The 26,064-nt window shown below is 35.7% G+C and overlaps 2 protein-coding genes across 7 annotated transcripts in view; one reads left to right on the top strand and one right to left on the bottom strand.

Annotated features, from left to right (window-relative positions):
- The window catches only part of MACROD2 (mono-ADP ribosylhydrolase 2), a 1,386,515-nt gene that overhangs the window by 1,169,589 nt on the left and 190,862 nt on the right, over positions 1-26,064 (bottom strand). The window lies entirely within an intron of this gene.
- FLRT3 (fibronectin leucine rich transmembrane protein 3) lies at positions 8,776-22,878 on the top strand. 2 transcript variants are annotated; one of them, XM_089776905.1, is made up of 4 exons: positions 8,776-9,023; positions 14,444-14,596; positions 16,839-17,621; positions 18,712-22,878. In XM_089776905.1, exon 4 carries the CDS (start codon positions 18,762-18,764, stop codon positions 20,709-20,711), a length of 1,950 nt encoding a protein of 649 aa, XP_089633031.1. In that variant the 5' UTR covers positions 8,776-9,023; positions 14,444-14,596; positions 16,839-17,621; positions 18,712-18,761; the 3' UTR covers positions 20,712-22,878. The 2 variants fall into 2 exon arrangements, with proteins under 2 accessions (XP_089633031.1, XP_006114752.1); XM_006114690.5 differs by lacking the exon at positions 14,444-14,596.

The following is a 26,064-nucleotide window of genomic DNA, read 5'->3' on the forward strand; positions in this document are numbered from 1 at the left end:
AGTTTGCAGATGACACTAAGCTGGGGGGAGAGGTAGATACGCTTAAGGGCAGAGACAGGGTACAGAATGACTTGGACAAATTGGAGGATTGGGCCACAAGACATCTGATGAGGTTCAACAAGGACAAGTGTAGAGTCCTGCACTTGGGACCGAAGAATCCCAAGCATAGTTAGAAGCTGGGGACCAACCGGTTAAATAGTAGTTCTGCAAAAAAGGACCTGGGGGTTACAGTGGATGAGAAGCTAGATATGAGTCAACAGTGTGCCCTTGTAGCCAAGAAGGCTAATGGCATATTAGGTTGCATTAAGAGGAGCATTGCCAGCAGATCCAGAGATGTCATCATTCCCCTTTATTCGGCTTTGGTGAGGCCGCATCTGGAGTATTGTGTCCAGTTCTGGGCCCCCCACTACAAAAAGGATGTGGACGCATTGGAGAGGGTCCAGCGGAGGGCAACCAAAATTATTAGGGGGCTGGAGCATATGACTTATGAGGAGAGGCTGAGGGACTTGGGTCTGTTTAGCCTGCAGAAGAGAAGAGTGAGGGGGGATTTGATAGCAGCCTTCAACTTCCTGAAGGGAGGTTCCAAAGAGGATGGAGAGAGGCTGTTGTCAGTAGTGACAGATGGCAGAACAAGGAGCAATGGTCTCAAGTTGTGGTGGGAGAGTTCCAGGTTGGATATTAGGAAAAACTATTTCACTAGGAGGGTGGTGAAGCACTGGAATGGGTTACCTAGGGAAGTAGTGGAGTCTCCATCCCTAGAGGTGTTTAAGTCTCGGCTTGACAAAGCCCTGGCCGGGTTGATTTAGTTGGAATTGGTCCTGCCTAGAGCAGGGGGCTGGACTTGATGACCTTCTGAGGTCTCTTCCAGTTCTATGATTCTATGACCCTCATGATGAGTGGCCGTCAGGCTAACTAAAATGATACTGGACCACAGATGTTGCCAGATTAGAGAGGTTCAACTGGTAGTTTTAAAATAATATTATCATTGCATTACAGCTCAATCAATTTAAAAACATCACATGACAAGAGAGGGAAACATTGCTAAGCAGCAAGAAAAAGATGGCTGCCAGTCTGAAGTTAGATGAAAGATGCAATGTCTGTCACATCACCAAAACCTTCTAGAATGCACTAATTTGATATATTGAAATCCCTATGACCATTTGCAATACAAGTTATATAGGCCTAGTAACAATTTCCTAAGTTAAGCCAATTTAATAATTATTTTTATAATATATTATAGATTACCTGACAACTGAAAATTTGAGTTACACAATTACAGGAAGCATATAAAGTGACAATTATTTTGTAATATGACACATTAAAGAAATTATGCCATATTTGTTTGTTCCTTACATGGAATTTATATATCATACAAGATACAACTTTGAACAAATTCCTTTGAGAGTAAAAGTCATTCCCTAAGCATTTTACAATAGTAATGGTGGAAGATCTTAGCTACCCAGAACCAATACTGCTTTTACAGCTGCATTTGGAAGAGGATGGTATGGTCAAAGTAAAATAAATACAGTCTTCAAGCCAGCAGGGATCTGTTGCACAGGCTGCCACTGTCTGTCATTCAGACTTGTAACTTATGTTTCCAGGTGATACATCCCACTTCATGTTTTTTTTCTTCACACACAGAGAAACAGTTTCACACAAAACCTGTGAACAGTGAAAAAACACACTCCTGGGGCTTAAAAGTTTACTTTTCCAGGTTTCTAAAAAGCACACATGCAGAGCCATTAAAGCAGTTCACAGGATGTCAATTTTGCACTATGCAGATTCTAGAGAGTTGGCTCATTTTAAACCTGTAATGATCATGCTGGAATGGTCCACACTGAATATAACTTGTTCACATAGAAGGATATACAGTAACAATAAGGATTTTTTTCTATATTCTATTTTTAAAATTGAATAGGAAAAAATACGGTAGGTTTTTATATCCATCTGAATAGCAAAAATTGACAGGTAGCCAACACAATAATAGGGAGAGAGAGGTTTCTCTTTACCTGTTAAGATTCTTCTTCTTCTTCTTCTTTAAGATACTATCATGCTCAAGTATGAAGAAAGCTGGAAATCCAGCTGTAAGAATTCTCTTAGATTTTCTCTACCAGTTTTCAGATTGGGTGTGCAATACAGCACCAACACTTTCACACTACATTTCTGTTTTCAGTATTTCAGAACCCAGCACAAAGTATTTTGGGATTTATATACCAACAAGATGGGGTTTCTAGCTAATGGAAAATTAGAAGTCTCAATTAAAAATATTTGAGTAAAAAAAAAGAAACAAGACTTCATAGCAACTGTGAACAGCACCATTTTTGGTCTGTCCAAAAATGTATCCCAGATACATGGCAAGAGAACAGCATCTACTGATAATATACTTTTTTGGATGCTTTTTGTGTGTGTTTTTTTAAAATCAAAGGTAGTTTAAGAGAGTCACACTTTAGTCATATTTGGCCCTAAATGTCACCTCTGTAGCTGCACCCTTTCACAAAACTATAAGACAATATAATGGTTTTGAAGACATTTTCTCATGCCAAGGGAAATCATTTTTGGTCACATGAGCAATCTTCTGCAGTAACAGAAAATCAAATATTGCAGCACTGTGCTAGTGCATCAGAACCTGAAAACTAGATTATCTAGAACATAATAAAAGTGAAACTGCCTAGGAATATAAAAATGCCCTACCAAATCAGACCAGAAGTCCATCTTGTCCAATATTCTGCCTCTGACCAGTAACAGTTGCTTCAGAGGAAAGCACAAAAAAACCCTCCAGTGATAAAGTAATATGCCCCCAGGAAAAGTTTACTTCTAATCTCTTTTAATTAGAAGTTGGTTTGCAACCTGAAGTACGCAAGTGTATATCCCTTCCAAACACAGAACCACTGAAGCAAGGAAATGTGAAACCAAGCTATCTGCAGGCTTGACTAGGCAGTCAGTAGATGGCAAGCTGGCATGTAAAGCTATATTGTTGTAGTATGCCTTCCAGTAATTGTTCATCTGGATACTTCTACCACAGAGGAAAAGTTCCCTAGTGTATTTTAGTATACTAGGACTACGTCTAGACTACAGGCTTCTTGCGCAAAAAGTTTTTTTCGGGAGAGATGTGCAACATAGTGTCCACAGTGCAAAAGCACATCAAAAAAGCAACGTGCTTTTTCGAAAGAGAGCATCCAGACTGCCTGGACGCGATCTCGCAAGTAAGCAGTGAGTGTTATGGACAGAATGGCCACCAGGGCACCTGTGCTTTTTCCTCTTCCCTCTTCTTCCGAAAAAACTCCCTCTTCCCCAACCACGCATGCCTTTTTGCGAAAGAGCTCTTTTGCAAAATATGCTTCTTCCTCATAGAATGAGGAATACGAATCGTGCACACACCCCTCTGTTCTTTCGATGTACTGTCAAAAGAACATGCTTGAGGTGTGGACGTAACTCAGGTTTGTTGGAAAAATGGCTGTTTTTCCGAGAAAACTGTGTAGTCTAGACATACTCCCAGTTAAAAGTCTAGGGTAAGTATACACAAGTGGAGCCTTACAAATCTGTGGCCCATTTTTGCAGATACCGATACTGATTTGAATATAAAATGTATCTGCGCAGGGCTCCACAAGCAAGTCCTAATTTACAGTTACAAGTCCATTTCCTAATGTGCTTATTTTAATTCGTTCACACTGTACAAACTGTCAAGGACGTTGCTATGCTTATTTAAAATATAACTAACTTAAACTTGATTGGAAAACTTATGGGTGATTTCTTATGTCTCAAAATACAAAGCTCAGGACCAGGGCAATGATGAGCCTATGAATTTATTTTGTAACAAATACTATTTTGAAGAAAACCTTTCAATTGTTTTATCATGTTTTATTCATTATGTTCTCAATGAAAAGGGCTATGAATCAGCTCTGGTGTGTTTGATGTAAAAAAAATCCTACCATTTATATTTTAGTTGTATGGTTTTTTGCTTTTATTTAGCCAGTCAATGAGCTTGTTTCTTTGTCAATAGGCTATTATCGGATAGGCAGCCACTGTTTATTTTCTGACTGGCCTTCGGGAAGAAGATGAGAGGGACAGGATTACATCAGAGGCACATCTGAATTGATGAGGCCTTTCCCCAGAGCTATTAAGGAAACTAGAAGACAGTAGAGAGAGAGGGAGGGGGAAAATAAGAAGACAGCTGCGGTGGTTATTCTTCGGGCTTTTAAACAAACATAAAGGAGTATTTAAACTCCAGATGATTATATCCAATCAGTTACTCTGTCAGGAAAATGCACATATGGTTAAGAGTCTTATTCACTCATATTTTATCATCTCCTCTATAGATTCACTTGTACACGATTGGCCACATTTTGAAATCTAGAACTGCTACACTGACTTCAGTGCGGTTACTCTGTTTATACAATGCTGAAACGGATTGCAAAATTTAGCCATATGCTTCCTTTTTGAAGGACCCATTTTTTCTGAACTATATTTTAAAACAATTCACATAATTTGGAGTAAGATTCACTTCACATATTTATAGGCTTATAAACTGCAAAACATTTTATACGATTGTATACTATTCATTACCACTGTCATGTTAGTCTGATAACGAGTTACATCTTCAACTGCTACTTTTCTTTCCTTCAGTGTCACTACAAATTAACATATTCCCTGTTTTAAATTGGGACAAGCTACTCTGGAAATTGTTCCAAAGTGCCTTTAAAGCTGATCTGCTCATTAAGGACCTCTCTCAACAAGCTTGACTCCACTAATACCCCATTTCACATCAGTTCACTGAGTTTCTGAAAGAGGAGTTAGAGGTGGATTAGAGGTTTGTGAGGCCCTAGGCCAGAGCAAGGGGGGGGGGCACATCCCAACCTGTTCTATCTCATGTCCTCCTGGGGTTCACCTGGCAATCCTGCCAGAGAACTTGGTTCGGGTACAGGAGCTTCCCTGGAGCCCAGCGCTTCTGCTGCAGAGTGAGGTCAGGGCACCATGGCTTTCCTTACTCCCCAGCAGGAGCACTGGGTGGATGCAGTGCAGTGGGGCAAGCCCCTGGGTCCCGACCCAACTCAGAGCTCGGGGTTCCTGCGAAAGCCCTGGGGCTCAACCGCAGAGCTTTCATGGGATCCACAGAGCAAAAGGAGCAGAACATGATACCAGTACCACCTCCCAGCCTGAACTCTGTCAACGCTGCACAGACCCCTGAATGAGTCAGCTGCAGTGAGGGAGGGCAGGGTGTTCGGTATTTTTGTTTCAATCATATGGCAACCCTACCTACAGGGCCACTCATTTTTAAAGTGACAGACTAACATGGCTACCTTTCTGAGACTTTCTGCTTGTTGCTAATTCAAAAAGATTGAGATGGATGAGAGTCTGCAGAATCATGTATTTAATACATGCATATATTATGAACATGTACAACATGTGTTTTGAACAGTATATACTACAAATTATTCTGAATGTATGACTTCTTAGCCTCAAAAACCTAAGACTTAAGTCTTAACAATGCCACCACATATCTTCCAAAAAATAATTTTCCTACAGATTTGCCAAAAGGTTTAATTTCTAATCTCCCTGTTGCAATGATTTCCACACACTAAGTATAGGCTAGGAGACTATTTTCCCTACCATCTTGGGCTGTTCTTAACTTAGCCTTTGTCCACACGTAACAGTTCAAAGCACAATTGCAATAACACTTTCAAGTGAAAGCTTGAGTGCTGGGCCTGGTTCACACTGGTGCTTTACAGTGCTGTAACTTGCTGACCTTTGGAGGGGAGGTGCGCGAGAGGGGTTTTCTGAGCCAGAAAATTACAGAGCTGTGAAGTGCCAGTATAGACTTAGCTCTTACACAGAAACTAACTGTAACTCATCCTATTTCTAAATTTTCAGGCATCTGCAATGCATATACTTGTTTCTCAGGTGAGCAGCTTGACTACCATGAACTGAATTCCAGAACAGTCTTGAATTTTTGCATTTTAGATTAACAGTCAAGTTTTTGTGTAAAGTATTTGAAGTGCTATTCAGATTCTCAAAACAAGAAATTTAAGGAGTCTCAACAAAAAGATAGTAATAAAATTAAGTTTTATAGCATTTTTTAAAAAAAGTTTTAGTATTCTAAGGCAGCTGTGAGATGCTAAAATCTAATTATTTCTAAAATTCCCTTTGGAATTGTTCAGCATGATTTACTCCAATTTCTCCTACTACATTCAGTATTTGGCCAGACTTCACAGGCTAAAAGATAGCTGAATGTACATTTTATATCTTTTATGAACATCCCATAGGTACATGTTAAGATATAATATTGATGTGCTGTAACATGCATCACAACTTGTTGATAAAACTGGGATAGATTTCAGAGATTCTAGGAATACAAAATGTTTTAAAGATGCTTTTCTAATCTTAATGGAATCTCAGTGTTAAGAAACACTTCTAGAATATTCAGAACTCAGACTCTAGCTTGCATTACCATGTTCAATACTCTTGTTTTGCATGACAACTATACTACAATAGCCTCTCTCTATTCACGTACACATACACGTACACACACACACACACAGTTAAATGGTCCTTCGTATAAACTGCTGAGCATAGGAGGGCATAAGTAGCTCTGCTAAGGCCAAAGCTCAATTCATTTAGCACACTGGGAAGATTTTATTAATGGATAAAATTAACATTACACAGTTTTTAAGCTGTTATCTTGCTGGGGAATGTGCTGACTGTGAACAAATAAGTCAGCCTAGAGAAAAAAAAAATGGTCAATTGTTTAGCTGAATGTCGAAAAATATTTTAAATGGGTAATCATCTCAACCCTTTTTTCTTCAAAGCTTTGATTCGTAAAGTTATAAGCCATTGTGTATTTAATAATGCACATTTTTACTATATTCAAATGAGGACTGGAATTCAGGAAACGTAGGAGAATATTCTCATTTGCTTAAAGCTTGACAACATTCCTACAAGGACTTGTTTCTTCCCATATTTAAAGAAAAAATGGAATATGTACCATGTTTCAACTAAAAATCAACATAGCAAGTATTTTGCTACATAAAAATCAACATAGCAAGTATTTTTAATGAAGAAATATATTTTAAAGAAATTAATTATACCAAAAGGTGAATGTTCAAGTAGTATGAAGTAAACTGCTGGATCTTTTTCCAGGAAAATAATACATTACAGGCAAGTTCACTTCTACACTTAGGCCTTATTTAAGCCATATAAATATTAAGTTGATAACTTCTTGTGTTCCTAGTGGCTTCCATAAACCTTGAGTTCCATTACGAACTTAATGGAGCTTGGTAGGGCTGTCCTCTGATGCTACAAAAAGTGCAATCATTGAACAACTGAGCTCAAACATAGCCCTTATCATGAGCTTGTCTTCTACTCTGATATCACACAGTACTGCTGGTGAATACCAGGGTCAAACTGCTATATCAAACAAGCATGCAGACAAGATAAACTAAATGACGCTAATGAAGAGAATATAATCCAATACTTGTGGGAGACAACAATTGACTGGCCTCAAAGAAACAAACATTGTGAGGGAAATTTAAAAAGACAAAGGGAAATGTCAACTATGCTAAATCAAATAGCACTTGTGCAAGTTAATAAGCTACTAGTAAAATGAAACTATGTTGTAGGAATTAATTAAGCAGATTTTCTAAATGTTACTTATCACTGAATTAAAAAGATATGAGTATTCACAATGTCCTCATCTGAATTTCCTAATAACTAAAATAAGCATCTCAAATAGGTGTGTTAGAGGATAATAAGAACAAAAATTACATCATTACTGATTTTAAATGGACTTTGAAACACTAATGCCTTTAAGGAAACATTATTCAAAACTAGAGATGAATAATCTCTCATGATTCCCTATGTCAACATGACCTCCCAAGGGTCCCTGCAGTTGTTTATTGTTCATCAATGAATTACTTCATGCCTACAGTTTTTGAATGAAATCAGCACAATCAAAAAACCAATTTGTTTCTACATAGGAATGACTTCTCTCCTGAGAGCCTCGCCTTATTTCATGAAGTGCAGCATTTGTTATACCTACAAAAACCATTTTTGAACAGTTAACTACTTCAAAGCTCTCCCTGAGTCTTTAGAAATCCAAATCTACATTAGCCACAAATTTAAAAACAGCAGATCTCAAGCAAGAGATCGCTAATTGTTTTACAGTAAAAATATGAAACAGAGAACAGGGAAATAAAATCTATTAATCAACATCTTATTTGAAATCTATACCTCTCGAATATGGAACAGTTTCTCAGAAGTTTATATTTAAATATTTATCTAAACAATGCTGTTCATATTTTATTTTATTTTTATTCTTCATTTAGATTCAAAGATGTGGTTATCCTTCATTAGGTAATTACATCTCATTTACAAATACAACATTTATTTTCATTGAGTAAGAACAGTCATTTCCCATTTTCTTCTGAAAAGGCATATCTACCCAAATAAAAAATGCACCCACCCTTTCTGTAGTGTTATAAATCAGATTCTGCAGATATAATAATTTTAAAGGGCACTTAACTTTAATAAATATAATAATTGTAAAGGGCACTTAACTTTTAATAAATCTTAAAAGTCTTAGGTTTGTAACCAATCTGGTAAATACTAGTAGTACTGCCTAAGATTTTCAAGTTTGGCAGACTGCGCTGCAGTTGCCTTCTACTCCCTCTAGTGTTGGTAATGCACATTCCCTGTCGGTCTGCACACCCACTTACTCACGAAACAAGAGTCAAGATAAGACCTGCCCATTTATGACATCACCTCTTTATTCAACCACTCTTAGGTGAAGCTTTAACTTCAGACTTTGAGGTGGGCTCCGTGCACGTAACTGGAATGCTTTCTCTCTCATTCCTTCCCAGCGTAGCAGAAGCGATCGGACACAGTGTAAGCTCATCTCATAGCTCCGATTAGCTGCTCCTGCTTTTTGTTGATACTGGACATGAAATAATGGCTTTTATTACTTCGCATAACCATTCGGAGTGGAATAACGGCTGTTCCTGTAAATAGCAATTCTTTTTCTCGTCTTTCAGGTAAGTGTTTCCATTGATTTCTCCTGATTTCCTCCAAAGTTTATATTTTTCTTCCCCGCTGATATTTCAAGTGCAACATGGCACATTTTTACTATCAGAGATCAGGATGGAGGTGATAAATGCCAAGCTACAATGTCCTTCCACGGTGCTGTACAAATAGAAGTTAATTTTAAACATAGTTCATATTTAGCAATCCATTTTCCATCTGCATACTAGCATTATTTTTTTGCAAATATTACTATGCTGGAGACTAATGTTTTGCTTTAACCACAAACTAAAAAAACTACATGATGCCCCACTAAAATAAAAAAAGCATATTTTCCAAGCTTGACCAGTACTGCATGTGTGGTATGATCCCCTTAACAGTCGTTTTTACAACTGTGAAAGGAAATCAATGATCCTTCACTACGTGAGTATTCAGTACATGAAGAACAAATATCTTGCTCTCAGCTAGATCTGCTTCTGTATACTTACAATCTTTTGTGAAGGATAAACAAACAGCTACACCTAGATTTTAAAACATGCATTACTATCCCACAAATGTGTAATTCTGAAACAAGGAATTGGTGAGTTTTTAACTGTTTAATTCAATAGAGAGGATACAGTTTGAAAATATATTCCTTTCCCAATATAATGCCAAAATTCGTAGCTTGGACAAATGTGATATGTGACCTGCATAGTAATTCAATAAATCTTATGAGACAAACTAACAAAGCTAAGCTTTAGGGAAGTGCAATGGGACCAGATTGTTATATATTGTTATGTAAAAAAAAAAAAATCCTTTGGGTGTACACTGTATGTAAATTATCCATTCAATTGAAATCTGCTTTCCTCAATGACTATATGCGTTCACAACGTGAAAAAGTTGAGAGGGGGTTCCATTTACCCCCCCAATCCCAAAATATTGCATACATCATACAAGATCCCCAGTGGACTATATGTTAAACAAAATGGTTGTACGCCTGTAAAGGAAGAATGCAACAGGCCCCAATTTCTTAGAAACCACAAGGTGGGGGGGGGGGTATGAATGAGAGTTGCCTGATACTCCTTTCTATGAATCCAATGTGTCTAGTTTTAATAAACTTTGCTCTGTTTTTCCTTGTAACTCAGAAAGTTATTAATTTTACTTGCCATTTTCCCCCAAGACTGCATAATATAAGCAAGCTGTTTTAACATCCCGGGGATATTTTATCATCCATATAAACTGTTTCTGATTCAGCTAGCATTATTCTAAGACTTAAGTCAATAAAGCATTAGCAATATGCTATGGAAAAAGAATGCTATTTGTAGTTTAGATACTTTACTGAAATTAGACTTTTACTCTTTGCAAATAGTTTGAGCACATCTCTGACACATTAAGGTACAGTTGCTAGAGTGTTACAAATATATTACAGTGACAATGAATGCATATAATTAACTAATTAATGAAGGGTATTGTTTGCCATAGATTATTACTTTGGTTGGAACATAGAAGTCACTTCTCTGCCTTTTTTAAGGAATTAATTCTGGTCAGTTCACAATTTACAATTAAACAGTTTCTGTGTAACAATACTAGTGAAATGCAGAATCATTCCACAATTCAAGTTGCTCTTTCAAAGAAATTAAGTCATACTGATTTCAAGATATAGCCCTTGAACATTTTTTAAAAATGTGGATATCCCTTCTCTACCATAAATTCTCAGGGGTTAAATGAGACCATGTCTAAAAAAAAAGGCTAAAATTTTGCAGCTGTCTCACTTTAATAAGCTTATTAATTATCTTTAGCCCCATTTTCTTTTCTAGGCTATACTGCCCAGACAGATAGAAATTCCAGTTACCACCACCTACTGCCTCAGGATATGGAGTCTTAATGAACCTTTCTTTGTGGCAGGATGAAAAATGCAAATATCAATTTAACTAGAGAAAAAAAATCCTCTAAAAACAAATGTCCATATGTATTTTTCTTGCCAATATATGTCCCATATCCCGACTGACTTGACTTGTTAGGTCAATTTTTTCTCCCTCAAGCAGAAAAACTTAAGGTTAATTTAATTTCTTCCAAAAGTCTTTTATCACACTTCAGTTTAAAAGCCCTCACCTGTGTTTTAAACTATTTCAGAAACAGAATTTACTGGACATCATACTGTCCTGGTTTATAAAAAGCCCATTCACTGAAAATACAAATAAGTGGTTCTGCAGTTACATTAATTCCATTATTGATAATCTGAGATAATCAAAATTATTCTACTCCTAAACAGCCTCTATTTCATGTCCTCTTCCAGACACTGTTATAACGCCTTGTCACAAACCCCATTTATAAAATGTTAAATTGATGGCTCAAATTTTCTTAACTTCAGACTAGTTCTAATCGCATTCTCACTGAGAATGACCAGATAAAACACCACCTTAATAAAATCAACATGGGAAGTAAAGTTCAGTAAAATCTTTCAAAGAGTGATTTTTTTACCCTTGGAGGCCTCCACTGTTTCTCTCAACAGGAGGCTTTGTTGCAATTAAAGCAGAGAAAACTGGACAGCAGCAAAAAACATCTGACTTGTGGCTCTTGAAAGCAGACTTTTTGTAGTGTGTATCACCCCCCAGTGGGCAAAAACTCTGTAGTAAACTCACAGCAAGCCTTAATCTTCAGAAAGACAATGTGTGTTTTTTACAGCAAGAACAAATAAAGATACATCTCTGGTTCATTTATTTTTTATATCTTTACAATGAATTGTTTTAGTTTTAACTGATGATTTAAGGCAGTGATGTCTTTCCAAATAAGTGTTTGTTAAAATAATTTTAATGCCATTATCTGGTAGAGGGCCATCTTTCTCTCCTCCTCGCAGGACACACTTATGTTAACAGCTAATATTTCTTACTTTTTTACTTAACTTCCTCACTGCCGAAGAATGCAGCTATCATTTTCACTAGTGCCTGGCAACCATTAATACAGCAAGCATGTACACTTATTTTTCTAAATTGTTGAAATAATCACAGTAGACTGTTATTGTGAAAAGCTTTTAGTGAAGAAGATATGTACCACACAATATGCCTTCCCATTAAGAGCTAATAACTCTGACCACATAACTACTTGAACATGGTCAACAGGTTAATTTTTATATATTGGAGAGCACTTTAATCCATCACTAACTACCAAACCAAATAACTAAGAAGAGCAATAGCTGTTCTAAGTAGGAAAGAAACAAAACATTGAATCTTTTCTGTAGGTAAACAGTACTTTTTATATATTTTGCCTTTTGTTATTCCTCAGCTTCTGTGTCAGGCATTTGTTAAAGCCCTTCCATAGACTATTCCACTTAAATTTAATAAGGGAAAAAATTGGTTTTACTTGGAGACAATGGCAGCATTTGTTCTCTCTTCTTTCACTTCAGATGTGGACAAGTTACCTTAGAAGCAATTTTGCAAAAGAAAACCTAGAAGCCATATTAGATTAAGCCCAGAGAGTACAATTCTCAGTCCTTCAGAGTGCTACTTTTTCTGTTTTAAAATGTACCTATTAAAGTTGTAAGCTTCATAAAAGTAAGGCAAAAAAATTCATGTTGAATAAGTACACTTCTAATATACTCTGAACTTTTCAATCCAACAGCAGCAAGCTTGCAATTTTTATTTAAGTCAATAATAACAAAAAATACTTTTTGGCTTTTTGTTGGCTTGAAAAGTTCAGTCAGAACTGAAAAAAAACAGCCCAAGTTTTTTCCTGTCTCAATTTTCATCCACTTCAGTGAATACTGATTTTCTTTTTAATTTATGTCATGCAACAGAGGCAAAAAGTAATTATTATAATCACTATCCATTTCCAATCAATTTAAGGCTAATATAGTCTCCAAAAATTTCATTTTGTTTAAAAGAAACCTGATTTTGTGTTAACCATTAGAAGTACATATTACAGCAATATCAGGTTCATTCACTATAAGCCTTTGGCAGGGGTGAGGGAGGGAAATAAACAGTTTTGCACATTTAAAATTGGTTTTCCATAAGCCAAATAAAAAAACCTTATTTAAAAGGAAAAGATACTACCCTAACCAAAATATAGTTCCACTTCAGCAAAACCTTAAATTCTTTAGCTCTCATGAGAATAGTTAGAGGTCCTTCTGCTTGCCTAGCATTAAACAAAAGATTGGGGCACCTTCTGAAATATGATGATCGTGGAAATTTCAATTACGAGACAGGGTGCTTAAAAAGCATTTTGCTATTAACTAAGTCTGAGTAGCACATTCAAGAAAACAATGCCTACACTTTGTTTTAAATACAGTTGAGAACTGTATGTTCTAACAACTTTTTCAAGTTTTTTTTTTTATAAAGAGCAGCTAAGGGCTTTGTAAACTAGTTATTTAACCCAAGTTTCTAAATTGGTCTTGTATACAATAGACAACTCAATCACTTTTGCAATAAGAAACAAGTTACATTAAATCCATGTTTTGTTTTGCTGCTCACCCATTTCAGGTTTATAATATATCTATTTAGAATAGTGAAATACAAGTAAATGATACTGTGACATTGAAATTTTTCCACGATCAAATTTGTACTCAAAAGCTTAGTAAATTCTAGAGGTCATCCTGGTTGCATTTATAGCTTAAAAATACCTTTACCAAATTATCAAACCATCGTTTTAGATATTAGAGGGAAATAAATCACAGGCTTTTATGCTGACCAAATTCCTTCCATAGAACACAGGGTTAATTAAAAAAAAAAGCATTTGGCAACTTAAACTGAAGTCATGCTTAACATGAAATAAAACAATTCTAGACTTTATGCAACTTTTAGAAAAGTGTAGAAGAAAGTGATGTGATTTTTTTTTAAAAATTAGCATTGGTTCAGACAGTGTTCCAGCACAAATTCAATATTTTTACGTTTCACCTCTACAGAAGGGAGTCCAACTAGAGATATATTACAAACTTCTCATGTGATGTTTCCATTTTAGAAGATGAAAATGTGGTGACAAGACTTTTTTTTATACAATGCAAGTTACTTTGAATATTTTAACATAAGATCTCTGTGCAATTTGCTTGCCCCAGTGAAAAGCCATTGTTGGAATAAGTACACAGAAGACTTTGCATACATTATCTGTAGCTGTATTACATATGCACAGATAATAATGTCTCAATAAAGGAACAGGTTTGCTATTTTAGCAAGGGCCATGAAAATACTCATTTTAATATTAAGTGCAGTTAAAACTTCTGTTCATAATTGTTCAGATATATTATTTTTGTTAGCAGAGACTGGTTTATGCATTGAGAAAAAATGCTTAGAAAAAGATTACATTTTAGCTTTCCCTCTTTTTCTTCAGGGTTCCCTCTCCCAAACCCCTAAAATTAATAGCCTCTTTCAAAACCATGCCTCCATGAAACCTCCCAATTGGATGTTGTGGAAACCTGGCCACAGTGTCTGTACCAGTGGGGGTCATTTTTCTTTTAATCTTGCAGGCTCCGCTACAATGACTTGATGTCAGGGAAAATGTAGAGACAGCTAAAGAAGAGGGAAGTCTGAGTATGGCAGCAGGATTCCCCTCTTCTGTGTAGACAGATCACTGCAGCCTTTGATATGCAAACACATTGTTTCCAACTATAGCTTCAGAGGTAAAAGGGAAGTGCAAGATATAAAACAGAATAAAATCCTGAAGAAAACTATTCTCAGTTTAAGTAAAGGGAGGAGGGGGTATGCACTTAATCCACATTTTTGAAACAGTGCCTTTTTCTCCAAGACACCAGTATTTTACCCCTCTCTTTTGTTTTGTTGTAATTTTGAGAGAAGGGATAAAAAATTCCAAGAACTTAATGAGCTTTAGGGTTTTCAGTTTAATCCTACATTGCCAGTAGTACAATAAAGGCAATAAACAAGCTGTTGCATGTCAAATGGATCAAAGAGGAAATAGTTTAGAATTTGAAAAAGTAAAAACAAATACATTTTCTTCACACCATTTATAACCCGCCCCCCACCCCCAAGAGGAAACGCCCCCCTGCCCAGGAGTAAATGGATAGAAAGGAATTGGTACACATTTTTACCACTTAAAAGCAATTATATCCTATTTTTTATTAATGGATTGGGAAAAGAGTTTTAATTAGTACAGACTTCAAAAGCATTTTAAAATAACTTTTTCCCCCTTTTCAAGTCCCACCCTACCAGGATACGCCCCCTTTTCTCAAAGCTACTTTTCCCTTATCATAACTTTATGAGTTCCACTGGGATTTCGTTTTTATGTAGACTACATTGCCTTACCCCGGTTGTGTCAGATGCAGAGTCATCTTCTTAGAGCCAGAATCTCTCACCAGAGTTCAGCAAAGGATCTATGTCCTGTTTTCAACATTAACCATCAGGTGAAAGATCTTCATGGACAATGTTATAAATTAACTGTGTAGCCCCTAAGTGACACTCACTGGGAGCCTAGACAAATTTATGAATACCAGCCAACGAAGTTATATAAAACAAAACATTTGCAGGTATTATTTGATTGGAAAGATTCTTTGGGATTTTTTTATATTTATTTTCTAGTTTACAATAATGTGCAACACAGGTTAGTAGTGTCATAAGATATATAAGCAATTATATTTTTCTTTTTTCCAAAATGTACCCAGGCATTAATACTTAACAGTACACTATTTAAGTTAAAAAATATTTCTAACGTTGTTATTCTAACACTAGCCACATTTAGAGAGACAAGCTGATCCAATATCTTTTCTTGGACCAGCTGTTGTTGGTGAAAGTGACAAAGAGCTCTTCCAAAGAAGTTGGTCCAAGGTAAGGTATTACCTTACCCATCTTGTCTCTCTTACTATCCTGGGACCAATACTGTACAGTTTACAGTACCACTGCAATCAGTAGCCACGTTTGTCAATATTTTTATTACAGTCAATTGCTAAAATGCACAGAGAAAGAAAACACCTAGAATTAAAACAATTACAAACCTAGCACTTCTCCTCAGTGGATGTTTGTATTGCTCTTAAGAGAATGCTTCAAGATGGGTGTCTATAGATTTCAGAAAATACATGAATAAATGTTTAATACCCAAGAACGAAAGTATCTTTTTTTGTCTTTTTCTAAATGTTAATATTCCACAATACTTAACCAGATCTCTTGATTGAAGGTAATATTTTATGATAGACTAAAAGCAGCTCTACATTTCCTCAGCTTATTAAAATGGAGCAGAAATCATAATTGTGTTGCTATAGCATAGCATCAATTCTAAATAATTATCTAAGTAATTACCTCATGGCAAGATGCTTCAAAAGTAATTAAATAGCTTACAGTTTTAACAGTACTCCATATTTTAATGTATATTGCATATAAAACATATACCACAACCATGATCATCTCTCCATCCTTGCAGGATGAAATATTGCGAAAAGTCTCAGTAGTCACACAATTTGGAAATACTGCTTCTGTTATTGAGGTAAAATGTTGACATGGTACTTAGCCCCAGCCTTTCCACCTGTCATACAGTAACTAGTCAACAGTATTTTTGTCATTTTGTAAAACCAAGAAGACTAACCTGTTCCCTCAGTTTAGTAAGAATGAAAACAGAGATATTTGTAATCAAATAGAATATACATCATAATTTTTCTACAGTCTGTTGATTAAAGTGGATTTCAATTACTATTGTGCAGAGACTAGCAAATAAAATAGCTGAAGTAAAATCCCGAGAAATGGGACGGCAGAATGTCTGACTGTTAGCAGTTCCACTCATTTTGCTGAATTCCCAGCATACCAAGGCCATAAGATGTATAGGTTATGTAAATAATAAATGTAACTCTAATTCAGCATTTCTTTGTATGTGAGTGTCCAGTATTACTGTTATTCATTAAAATCTGCTTACTTCCACAGAAAATTAACAGTTTAAAGAGGACACTTTACAAGAGGCATTTTTTTGTTTTGAAAGGAAATAGCATGCTCCTGTTTCTTCAGAAAAATATCAAATTAAAGGAAAACAACCGATTGTAAAATAACTCATCTGGTTATAGAGCATGAGGAAATAGTTTCTGCATTGGAAATTTTGAACAAGTGTTCAGAAGTGAAAGTTGAAAGCAGCTCTTTTACAGCAGATATGGATTTATCAGAATGTAGCGACTGTTCAAAGTTTATACTTGGATAATTTTGGACAGAACTCCTCCCCCTTTTATTTTTGACCTCCTGAAGAGGCTATCATCATTCAGCTTTCAGAATAATGAATGATTTCTATCATGTGGAGCTGAAGTTACTATCGTTGACTACTATGCTACACAGAAGAGTTTGTAAGAAATACAAGGAAAGCAATTTCTGATAACGGCTTTACAAAAAACCAACAGAAGAAAGATTCTTCATGCACAGACTTTATTTGAGGGGAAAAATAGAAATCATTCCTGCATAGTGACAGAAATTTGAAGCTTTTCTTTTCCACAATCTGGTGTGCTTATGTACCATGATAAATCTTCGTTGGAATGTTCTCTGAATACAGTGGAACTAATCAGAAAGCATTTACTACCAACAACAATCAACTGAGTAAACAACATCAGCGAAGACCAGCTACATGGAATAAACTGTAAGACTCCAAAAGTCATTTTCCTTAGTGAAAAATGTATGTTTGTTGGATTTCTACAAGCAAAAAGTTTATTCGTACTTTTAAATAAGGTAAGATAAATAATTTTATTTCTTTTTTAGTTTGGGAGCATAAAATACAATTAGTAAATAAATCTGCAAAAGAAATCTGTGTAATGTATAGGTGATCTTATTTTTCAGTACCCTAACTACAGTGATAATTGAATTTTGTCTTAGTTATAAAAATGTTAATTACTTGAGTAGAATGTACAGATATTACCAGAGTCCACTTTTAATCTTAACAGTTCATGTATAGTTTCCATTGCACAGTTTAAATCAATAAGATGTGAGAATGTCGGTAAACCTGTCAAATAGTCGCTCTTTAGCCTACTGCTTAGTAAAAAGACTTTTGAGAATGACAAATATTTAAACTCTAAATTAAGCATGAAATGAAATATTCCATCCAATCATCTGGAAAAGGGTAGTTCTAGCAGTTATGTTAAACCTCTCCCAAGCTACATTCCAGCTCCTTGAGTCTCACACTTTAGTACATTTTGGTTATTTTTGAACATCTCATGGGCAGCAGCATCAATAAAAATAATTACTTTCTTTGTATTTGATTACAACATCATGGGGCAGATCAAGGACTGAGGAGGCTGTATTTGGTCACTGTTCTTTTGTTCACATGCTGACTATAGAAAAGGTCTTTTCAGGCTCTTCAGAACTTCTGGAGCTGGCATGTAAAATGGAAGGACTAAGGGAGCTACATACTGTTCAACTAATCTAAGATAGTATTCATGAACTGAATGTAAAATTTGTCAAGATTTTGCTTTGAAGTGAGCTTCCAAGATGAATAAATATCTTAGATGGGAAAGAAGGCATCTCAGGACAAACTCTCCCTTTTCCTTACATGTAGAATGTGTAGTATTTGTGAAAAGGATGCTTCCTGTTTAAATAATGTAGAAATCAAACATAACCCAACTATGTTCAAATTACTGTATACTATTAAATCTATAAACTAACTAAGCACAATTAGCATAAGAAATCCAAGTAAAGTGATCTGTTCCTGCAGTTGAGCTAAAACTCAAAAGTTCACAATGATAAAACATTCCAGATGTCTTCTGTAATTTCAATGTGGTATTTCCTTGACTAGTAATCTGTATAATATTGTTCTTTTTTCCAGGTTGTTGAAGACCAGAAAACTAGCCTGTACAAATCTCATTGTTCCTGACCATGATCAGTGTAACTTGGAACATCTTCCTAATTTGGACTAAGATAGGGCTGTTGCTTAAAATGGCACCTCATTGTGTCAGTGCCAAATCATGCCCATCGGTGTGTCGCTGTGATGCAGGTTTCATTTATTGTAATGATCGTGAATTGACATCCATTCCTACAGGAATTCCACAGGATGCTACCACTCTCTACCTTCAGAACAATCAAATAAATAATGCGGGGATTCCTTCTGACCTGAAAAACTTACTTAGGGTAGAGAGAATATACTTGTATCACAACAGTTTAGATGAATTCCCTACCAATCTCCCCAAATATGTTAAAGAACTGCATTTGCAGGAAAATAATATAAGGACCATTACTTACGATTCTCTGTCACAAATTCCCTATCTGGAAGAATTGCATTTGGATGATAATTCAGTTTCTGCTGTTAGTATCGAAGATGGAGCTTTCCGGGACAACATCTATCTCAGACTACTTTTTCTCTCTCGAAATCACCTTAGCACCATTCCCTGGGGTTTGCCTAAAACAATAGAAGAGCTACGCTTGGATGATAATCGTATTTCCACCATTTCAGAGGTGTCCCTTCAAGATCTTACTAATCTAAAACGTCTGGTTTTAGATGGAAATCTTTTAAACAATCATGGATTAGGAGACAAAGTCTTCATGAATCTAGTCAATCTAACAGAACTGTCATTGATCCGCAATTCCCTTATAGCTGCTCCCATAAATTTGCCAGGCACAAACCTAAGAAAGCTTTATCTCCAAGAAAATCATATAAATCGTGTACCACCTAATGCTTTTGCTGACCTAAGGCAGTTGTATCGACTGGATATGTCCAATAACAATCTAAGCAGTTTACCTCAGGGTATATTTGATGATCTGGACAACATAACTCAATTGTTTCTTCGAAACAACCCATGGTACTGTGGATGCAAAATGAAATGGGCCCGTGATTGGCTTCAGTCAATGCCTTTAAAAGTCAATGTACGTGGACTGATGTGTCAAGCACCAGAGAAAGTGCGTGGAATGGCTATCAAGGATCTCAACACAGAGCTATTTGATTGTAAGGATGATAGTATTGTAAGCACCATCCAAATTACTACTGCAATACCAAACACATTATACCCTGCCCAAGGGCACTGGCCCGTTTCTGTGACCAAACAATCAGAGGTAAAGACTCCCAGTCTCAACAGACACTACAGAACCACAGCAAGTCCAGTACGGAAAATCATTACAATTATTGTGAAATCTGTAAGTACTGAGAGCATTCATATTTCTTGGAAAGTTGCACTACCCATGACTGCTTTAAGACTGAGCTGGCTTAAAATGGGCCACAGTCCTGCCTTTGGATCTATAACTGAAACCATAGTTACAGGAGATAGGAGTGACTACCTACTTACAGCCCTTGAACCAGAGTCACCATACCGTGTATGTATGGTTCCCATGGAAACCAGCAACATCTATCTGTCTGATGAAACCCCTGTTTGTATAGAGACTGAAACAGCACCTCTGAAGATGTACAAACCTACAACAACCCTAAACCGAGAGCAAGAGAAAGAGCCTTACAAAAATTCTAATTTACCTTTGGCTGCCATCATCGGTGGTGCAGTGGCCCTAGTGGCTATCGCATTACTTGCACTAGTGTGCTGGTATGTCCACAGAAATGGATCCTTGTTTTCAAGGAACTGTGCGTACAGCAAAGGACGGAGGAGAAAGGACGACTATGCTGAAGCTGGAACTAAGAAAGACAACTCCATCTTAGAAATCAGGGAGACTTCTTTTCAGATGATACCAATAAATAACGACCAAGTGTCCAAGGAGGAGTTTGTCATACACACCATATTCCCACCTAATGGAATGAATCTGTATAAGAACAACCACAGTGAAAGCAGCAGTAACAGGAGCTACAGAGACAGTGGCATACCAGATTCAGATCATTCACATTCATGATACTGAAGGAAATAATGGACTTCGGTTTGTTTTTCCAACAAGGAAAGACTGACTGTAAACGTTGCTGTTCTACTGCAAAACACTGGATTAAAAGATTGAAAAAAGCAATGTACTGTACATTTGCCATATAATTTATATTTAAGAACTTTTTATTAAAAGTTTCCAATTTCAGGTTACTCCTGCAATTAATGTAGTGGGGATACCTGACCACAATTCTCTATTTTAGTATTTTTTAGTAATTTGTACTGTATTTTCCTTGCTAATAATGAAGTTACAGACCATTTAACCTTTGTGTTCTACTGAGTAAGATGACTTGTTGACTGTGAAAGTGAATTTTCTTGCTGTGTTGAACAATCAGGACTTTGCATTCATTTAAGATCCTTGTAAGTATAAGCACAGGCCATTTTTCACTTTGATATTAATAAAATATTAAACCTGGAAGACTGAGGAGATGAAAAAGTGGTTGCAAAAATTCTTAGAACTATAATGTTGGGTTTTTAACTCTATTGTAAACCACGACAATACTCAATAAACAAAAACGCTCGTGGTAATGGGCAACATCAGCTGTTTGGATATATCCATTTTAACGACAGTTAAATGAATTGTTATAAGCCAGTTTATTATCTGCATGAAACTAAAGTTATTGACATGAAAATGAAAAATTGAGTCCTACAAGTTACTGAAACTCCTCCTAAGGCTTCAAGAATACACTACCACCACAAATTAAAGGGTAAATTTAATTACTAGTTCTCAAAAATCAGTAAGATATTTATCATGGAGAACATGGACAGGTGATAAAATAGGTATTTGTATCTGTACTTGAACAGAAAATATGTTGATAATTTCACACATTAGAAAACATATCAATAAGAACAAGACTAAAATAAGGCCTCAGCCAGTTTTGAGGCATGATGGTAAATGGTTAATTGTACAATTGCTAATATGGAAATAAAGTTCTTACTTCCTAAGCATATATACATACACAGACATCAAGTGTATTAAATACTTGGCAGAATTTGATTTTATAATTTCAATAATATCAATGTTCACTAAAGCATTTTTTTCAAATTTATCTCATTTAAATTTTCAGAGTTGTGCAAAATTAGGGGTTCTAAACATTTTTATGGTTTTTATTGATTTTAATATTTTATTCATTTAAATATTCATAGGTCCAAGACATTGTAGGATGTGTGCCAAACAATAGTGGGATGGTGGGGGGGGGGGGGGTCAGAAAATTATTTAATTATTTACAAAATACATATCCTTACATCAAATACTAAAAAGTTCTCAAACAGCATTTGTCTTACTTTGCCTGTTCGTAAATTTTGATTATTATCAATGCCAATATTTTTCATCAGTTTGTGTGCACAGTGAAATCAACATTTAATGACATTTGCCAATAAAATTCAAAACCTTCCAATCATAATTCTTCCAAATCTAAATATTCTTCCACTACAGTCGGGAATACTGCCCATTATGGTCACAAATTTCCAGAAACGTCATAATAAATTTGTAAGATAACAATTCCTATTGAATTGTGCAGTATTTAATGTTTCAACCCCAAGCCACTCTTTTTTGTTGCCAAAACCATTTATTTTTGCAAATGAAAACCAAAGTGCATTGTACGCCCTTTGGCCAGTCTTGTATGTGCCTTGATCTAATGCTATGTGTATTCAGCTTTTTACAAATAAATAAACAGGTAACAAATTTTTCATACACACCCAAGTATGAAAAACGTTGGTCTTATTGCTGAATAAAATTTAACAATAAGTACAAAACAATGTGTTTTGCTTTTCCTAACTGATGTGCAAAAGAAAAAAAAGCAGCTAAGGACTTAAAAATGCAGGCTGTGCATCTGCAGTAAAAATATCCAATAGGAGGCAATTATTTTCCAAGTCACAAACTTCCAACTGCTTCTTTGCCAAGCACAGTACCATATAGCAATTAGACTGGGATTTTTTTAATCACTTTAAAAACAGGTTGTCACTTACCTTGATAACTATAATATTAACAACAGAAGGCAGGCACAAGCAAGATACAGACTTATCTCTAAAGTACAAGAGTACTTACTCAGTTGAATAAAGAATTTTTATATGAATGAAGTGGAGGTATGGAGATGTAGAAGAAGAAAAACAAAAAGCATGGTATTAGCTTAGAGACTAGCTTAGAGACTAGCTTAAATATAACTTTTGGATTGCCTTTCTTCAGGGAGGGAGGAAGCATAGAAAGTAAAGAATGTTTCCGTAAACAGTACACTTGCAACAAAACAATGCACAACTGATAAAAATGTAACTGTTTTTCTCCTGAATCACATTGCCTTCCCTTCTGGAAGAACTGTATCAATTTGGTTACAAACTTACACCACACTAAACTTTTATTTGCTGATTTCTATATGTTATGCTAAATGAACTATTCCTGCCAAATGAGCTCATTGTCAGAGACAAATCTAGAAAAAAAAAAGTCAAAGTGCAAATATAAAGGGCTACGCTATACCTTTGTAAAACACCGATTCCCTCCCTTCCATTAACAAGTTGGAACAGAAAATTTCCAGGTTGAGTTCCTCCAATTGCTGAATGAAGTGGGTTTTTTTCCCCTTAAACAACCATGTTATGTGTCCGGCAGAATCCCTGTATCTCTGAAATCCCCATTAAATGCAGAGCCATTATTAGTACAAAGGACTTGTTTCTTTTGGCTATTAGCCCATCTCTCTGATAGCAAAATTTATTTCAGGGACTCTTCAGGATCCTAATGTTATTGGTAAAGAATACTCAGTGAGAGACAGGTACCACAGAACAATTACATATAACTATAGCAATCTTAATTTAATTGTCTGCAGGTACCTTGCACTATTTCCCACTAGCCAAGCATGTATCCAGATTGAAAACTGCTAATGATTTCACTGATGAGTCCAGGAGAAGGAAGACAGAAAGCTACCTATACAGGAATAGAACAAAGTGCATGTAACCTATTAGTATGTGAGATGGATTGGGGTATATAAATTTCATGGCGCAAATTCTGCTTTCAGAGAAGACGGAGTCTGGATTTACATCAATGTAAGAGAAAAGAATGTGCAGCTAGGAAATTTACAGTGAAAAAAATAACTCTTGAATATGCAATATGTCAAAGTGTTGTTCGGTAGGCAAACACTGAGACTGTTTTTAAAACAAACTATGCTTTATCCTAAAATTCCTATTTCATTTCCCAGCCAAGTCTAAACAATTCAGAAATACACTATTTTTACAGACCACTACCTTTCTGCTACCCCTGCAGGATAAGACAGAAAAGGCAGAAGTGTTCAGGAAATATTTTTATTCTGTACTAGAGAAAAATCTGTTGCCATAGCTCATCAATGGCGATATAACACTCTCCCTTCCACTGCCGTCTCAGGAGCATGTTAAACAGAAGCTACCAAAGTTAGACATTTTTAAATCAACAGATCCACATAACTTGCCTGAATAATTTTTAAAATATCTGGTTGAAGAGATAGCTGGACCATTACTGTTGATTTTCAATAAGTCTTGGAGCAGTGGGGAAGTTCCAGGGACTGAAAGCTAATACACCATTTTTAAAAATGGGTAAACAGGATGATCTAGGTAATTCCTGTAATAAGCAAGATAATTGTGTGACTGTTACAGGACTCAAAAGTATTAAAAGGTGGTGATGTAATCTATGCAAATCAACATGCTTTTATGGAAACCAGATTTTGCCAAACTAACCTAATATTTTTATAATACAAGACTTACAAATTTGGTTGATAGTGTGACCATGTTGATGTAATATTCAGAGACTTCTATAACCCATTTGACCTAGTACCTTTTGAGTCAAAAACTTGTACAATATACAGTTAACATGGTACACATTAAATGAATTAAAACTGGCTAATAGGTTTCAAAATATAATCTGAGAATCTCCCATCTCACAGGTGCCTTTTCCAGTAGGGTCTCACATTAATTGGTTCTTGGCCCTATGCTATTTAACATTTACATAATTATATATATAAAAATAAAATTTACCCTTCTACTGTCTACTACGATTCCTAAATGCGTATTGTGTTGTTTTAACCAGGAAAATTAACTCTGGATCACTAGCGCTATAGGAACCATATTCCTTTTGTTTCAATAACTTCCAAAACTAATTTGCTTCACTTACAGGGTGTTTCTTACTAGCTAACAGCACTACTTGATGCAAAATGCTGGGTTTCTTCTTGCTTTAACATGACCAATAGTGAAATATTCTGCTTTTGAAACACAGTAAACAATTCTATTAGTAATACACTCTTAGAATGGATTTGACCATTCCTGTACAAGCAACTTAGTACTAGCAGAAACAAAGGGAATAAAATCTTATTTTGTTATTCATGTGAACAGACATTATTCTGAATACACACACTGAATAAAAAAAAAGTCTGTTTTGCATATATACTGTGACCAAAGTTGGACATAAAATGTATTTTTCCATTACAATATTGGATGGAAATTGGATTTATCAATTTCAGATTTGTTTTCCATATGTTTAATGGTGCTAAAATTGTCCTGAATATTTTACACTTAAATTTAAAACTCAACCTTATCTCAAAATATCTGTGGGTGCTCATATCATCCGTTCATTCAGCGTCACCCTTGCAAATAATCTTTGTTTAACTTTTCCTATGCAGAGAGCAGAAGAACAAAAGTTGCAGGACACAGGGCTACCTCTATGTAAGATGAAGAGGAAGCTCTCTCTGGAGATAAAATTATTCAACAGCTACTTACTACAAGTTTCTTTCTTTGGAAGCAAATTTTGGCCACTCAGAGATAAGATGCTACGTTGCTACTGATCTGATCCTGTTGTAAATTCCTACCTTGTTTCTACAAAAAAAACTGTTTCTACAAAAGCTTTTATTTTTAATTTATTACATATCTCTGAAATTAGAGGAGCAGCCATACTGTTTAACTAGATACACAAGCGATGCAATGCATAATTATAGCATTGCAGCATATCAAATTTTTGGCCTAAACTCTTTCAGTGTCACTAACAAATGAGCACTTGAGATTAAAAGAGAAGTATACACACGTTTATTAATTCAAATCTTCAAATTATATCCCACCACTCATGCGCACAGAAAAAAAATGAACATGTGGTCTCAGGTAAATGCACAAGCTATAGATTAGAAAAAGTATTGCATTTTAGCTAGCATTTGGGACAAAACATCAGGTTACACAGACCACTGCTTACTTTAATGTAGTGTAAATTTACAGAATTAGTACTCCTAACATATATTGAAAAAAAGTACTTCAACAAAATTGATGTAAAAAGATGAACATTGTTCTGTTCTGCTCTGGCAGTTCCTATGATCATCAGTTTCAGCTGAAAG

This window comes from Pelodiscus sinensis, chromosome 3 (assembly GCF_052426305.1).
Source record: "Pelodiscus sinensis isolate ZL-2025 chromosome 3, ASM5242630v1, whole genome shotgun sequence".
In the NCBI taxonomy this organism is placed as follows: Eukaryota; Metazoa; Chordata; order Testudines; family Trionychidae; genus Pelodiscus; species Pelodiscus sinensis.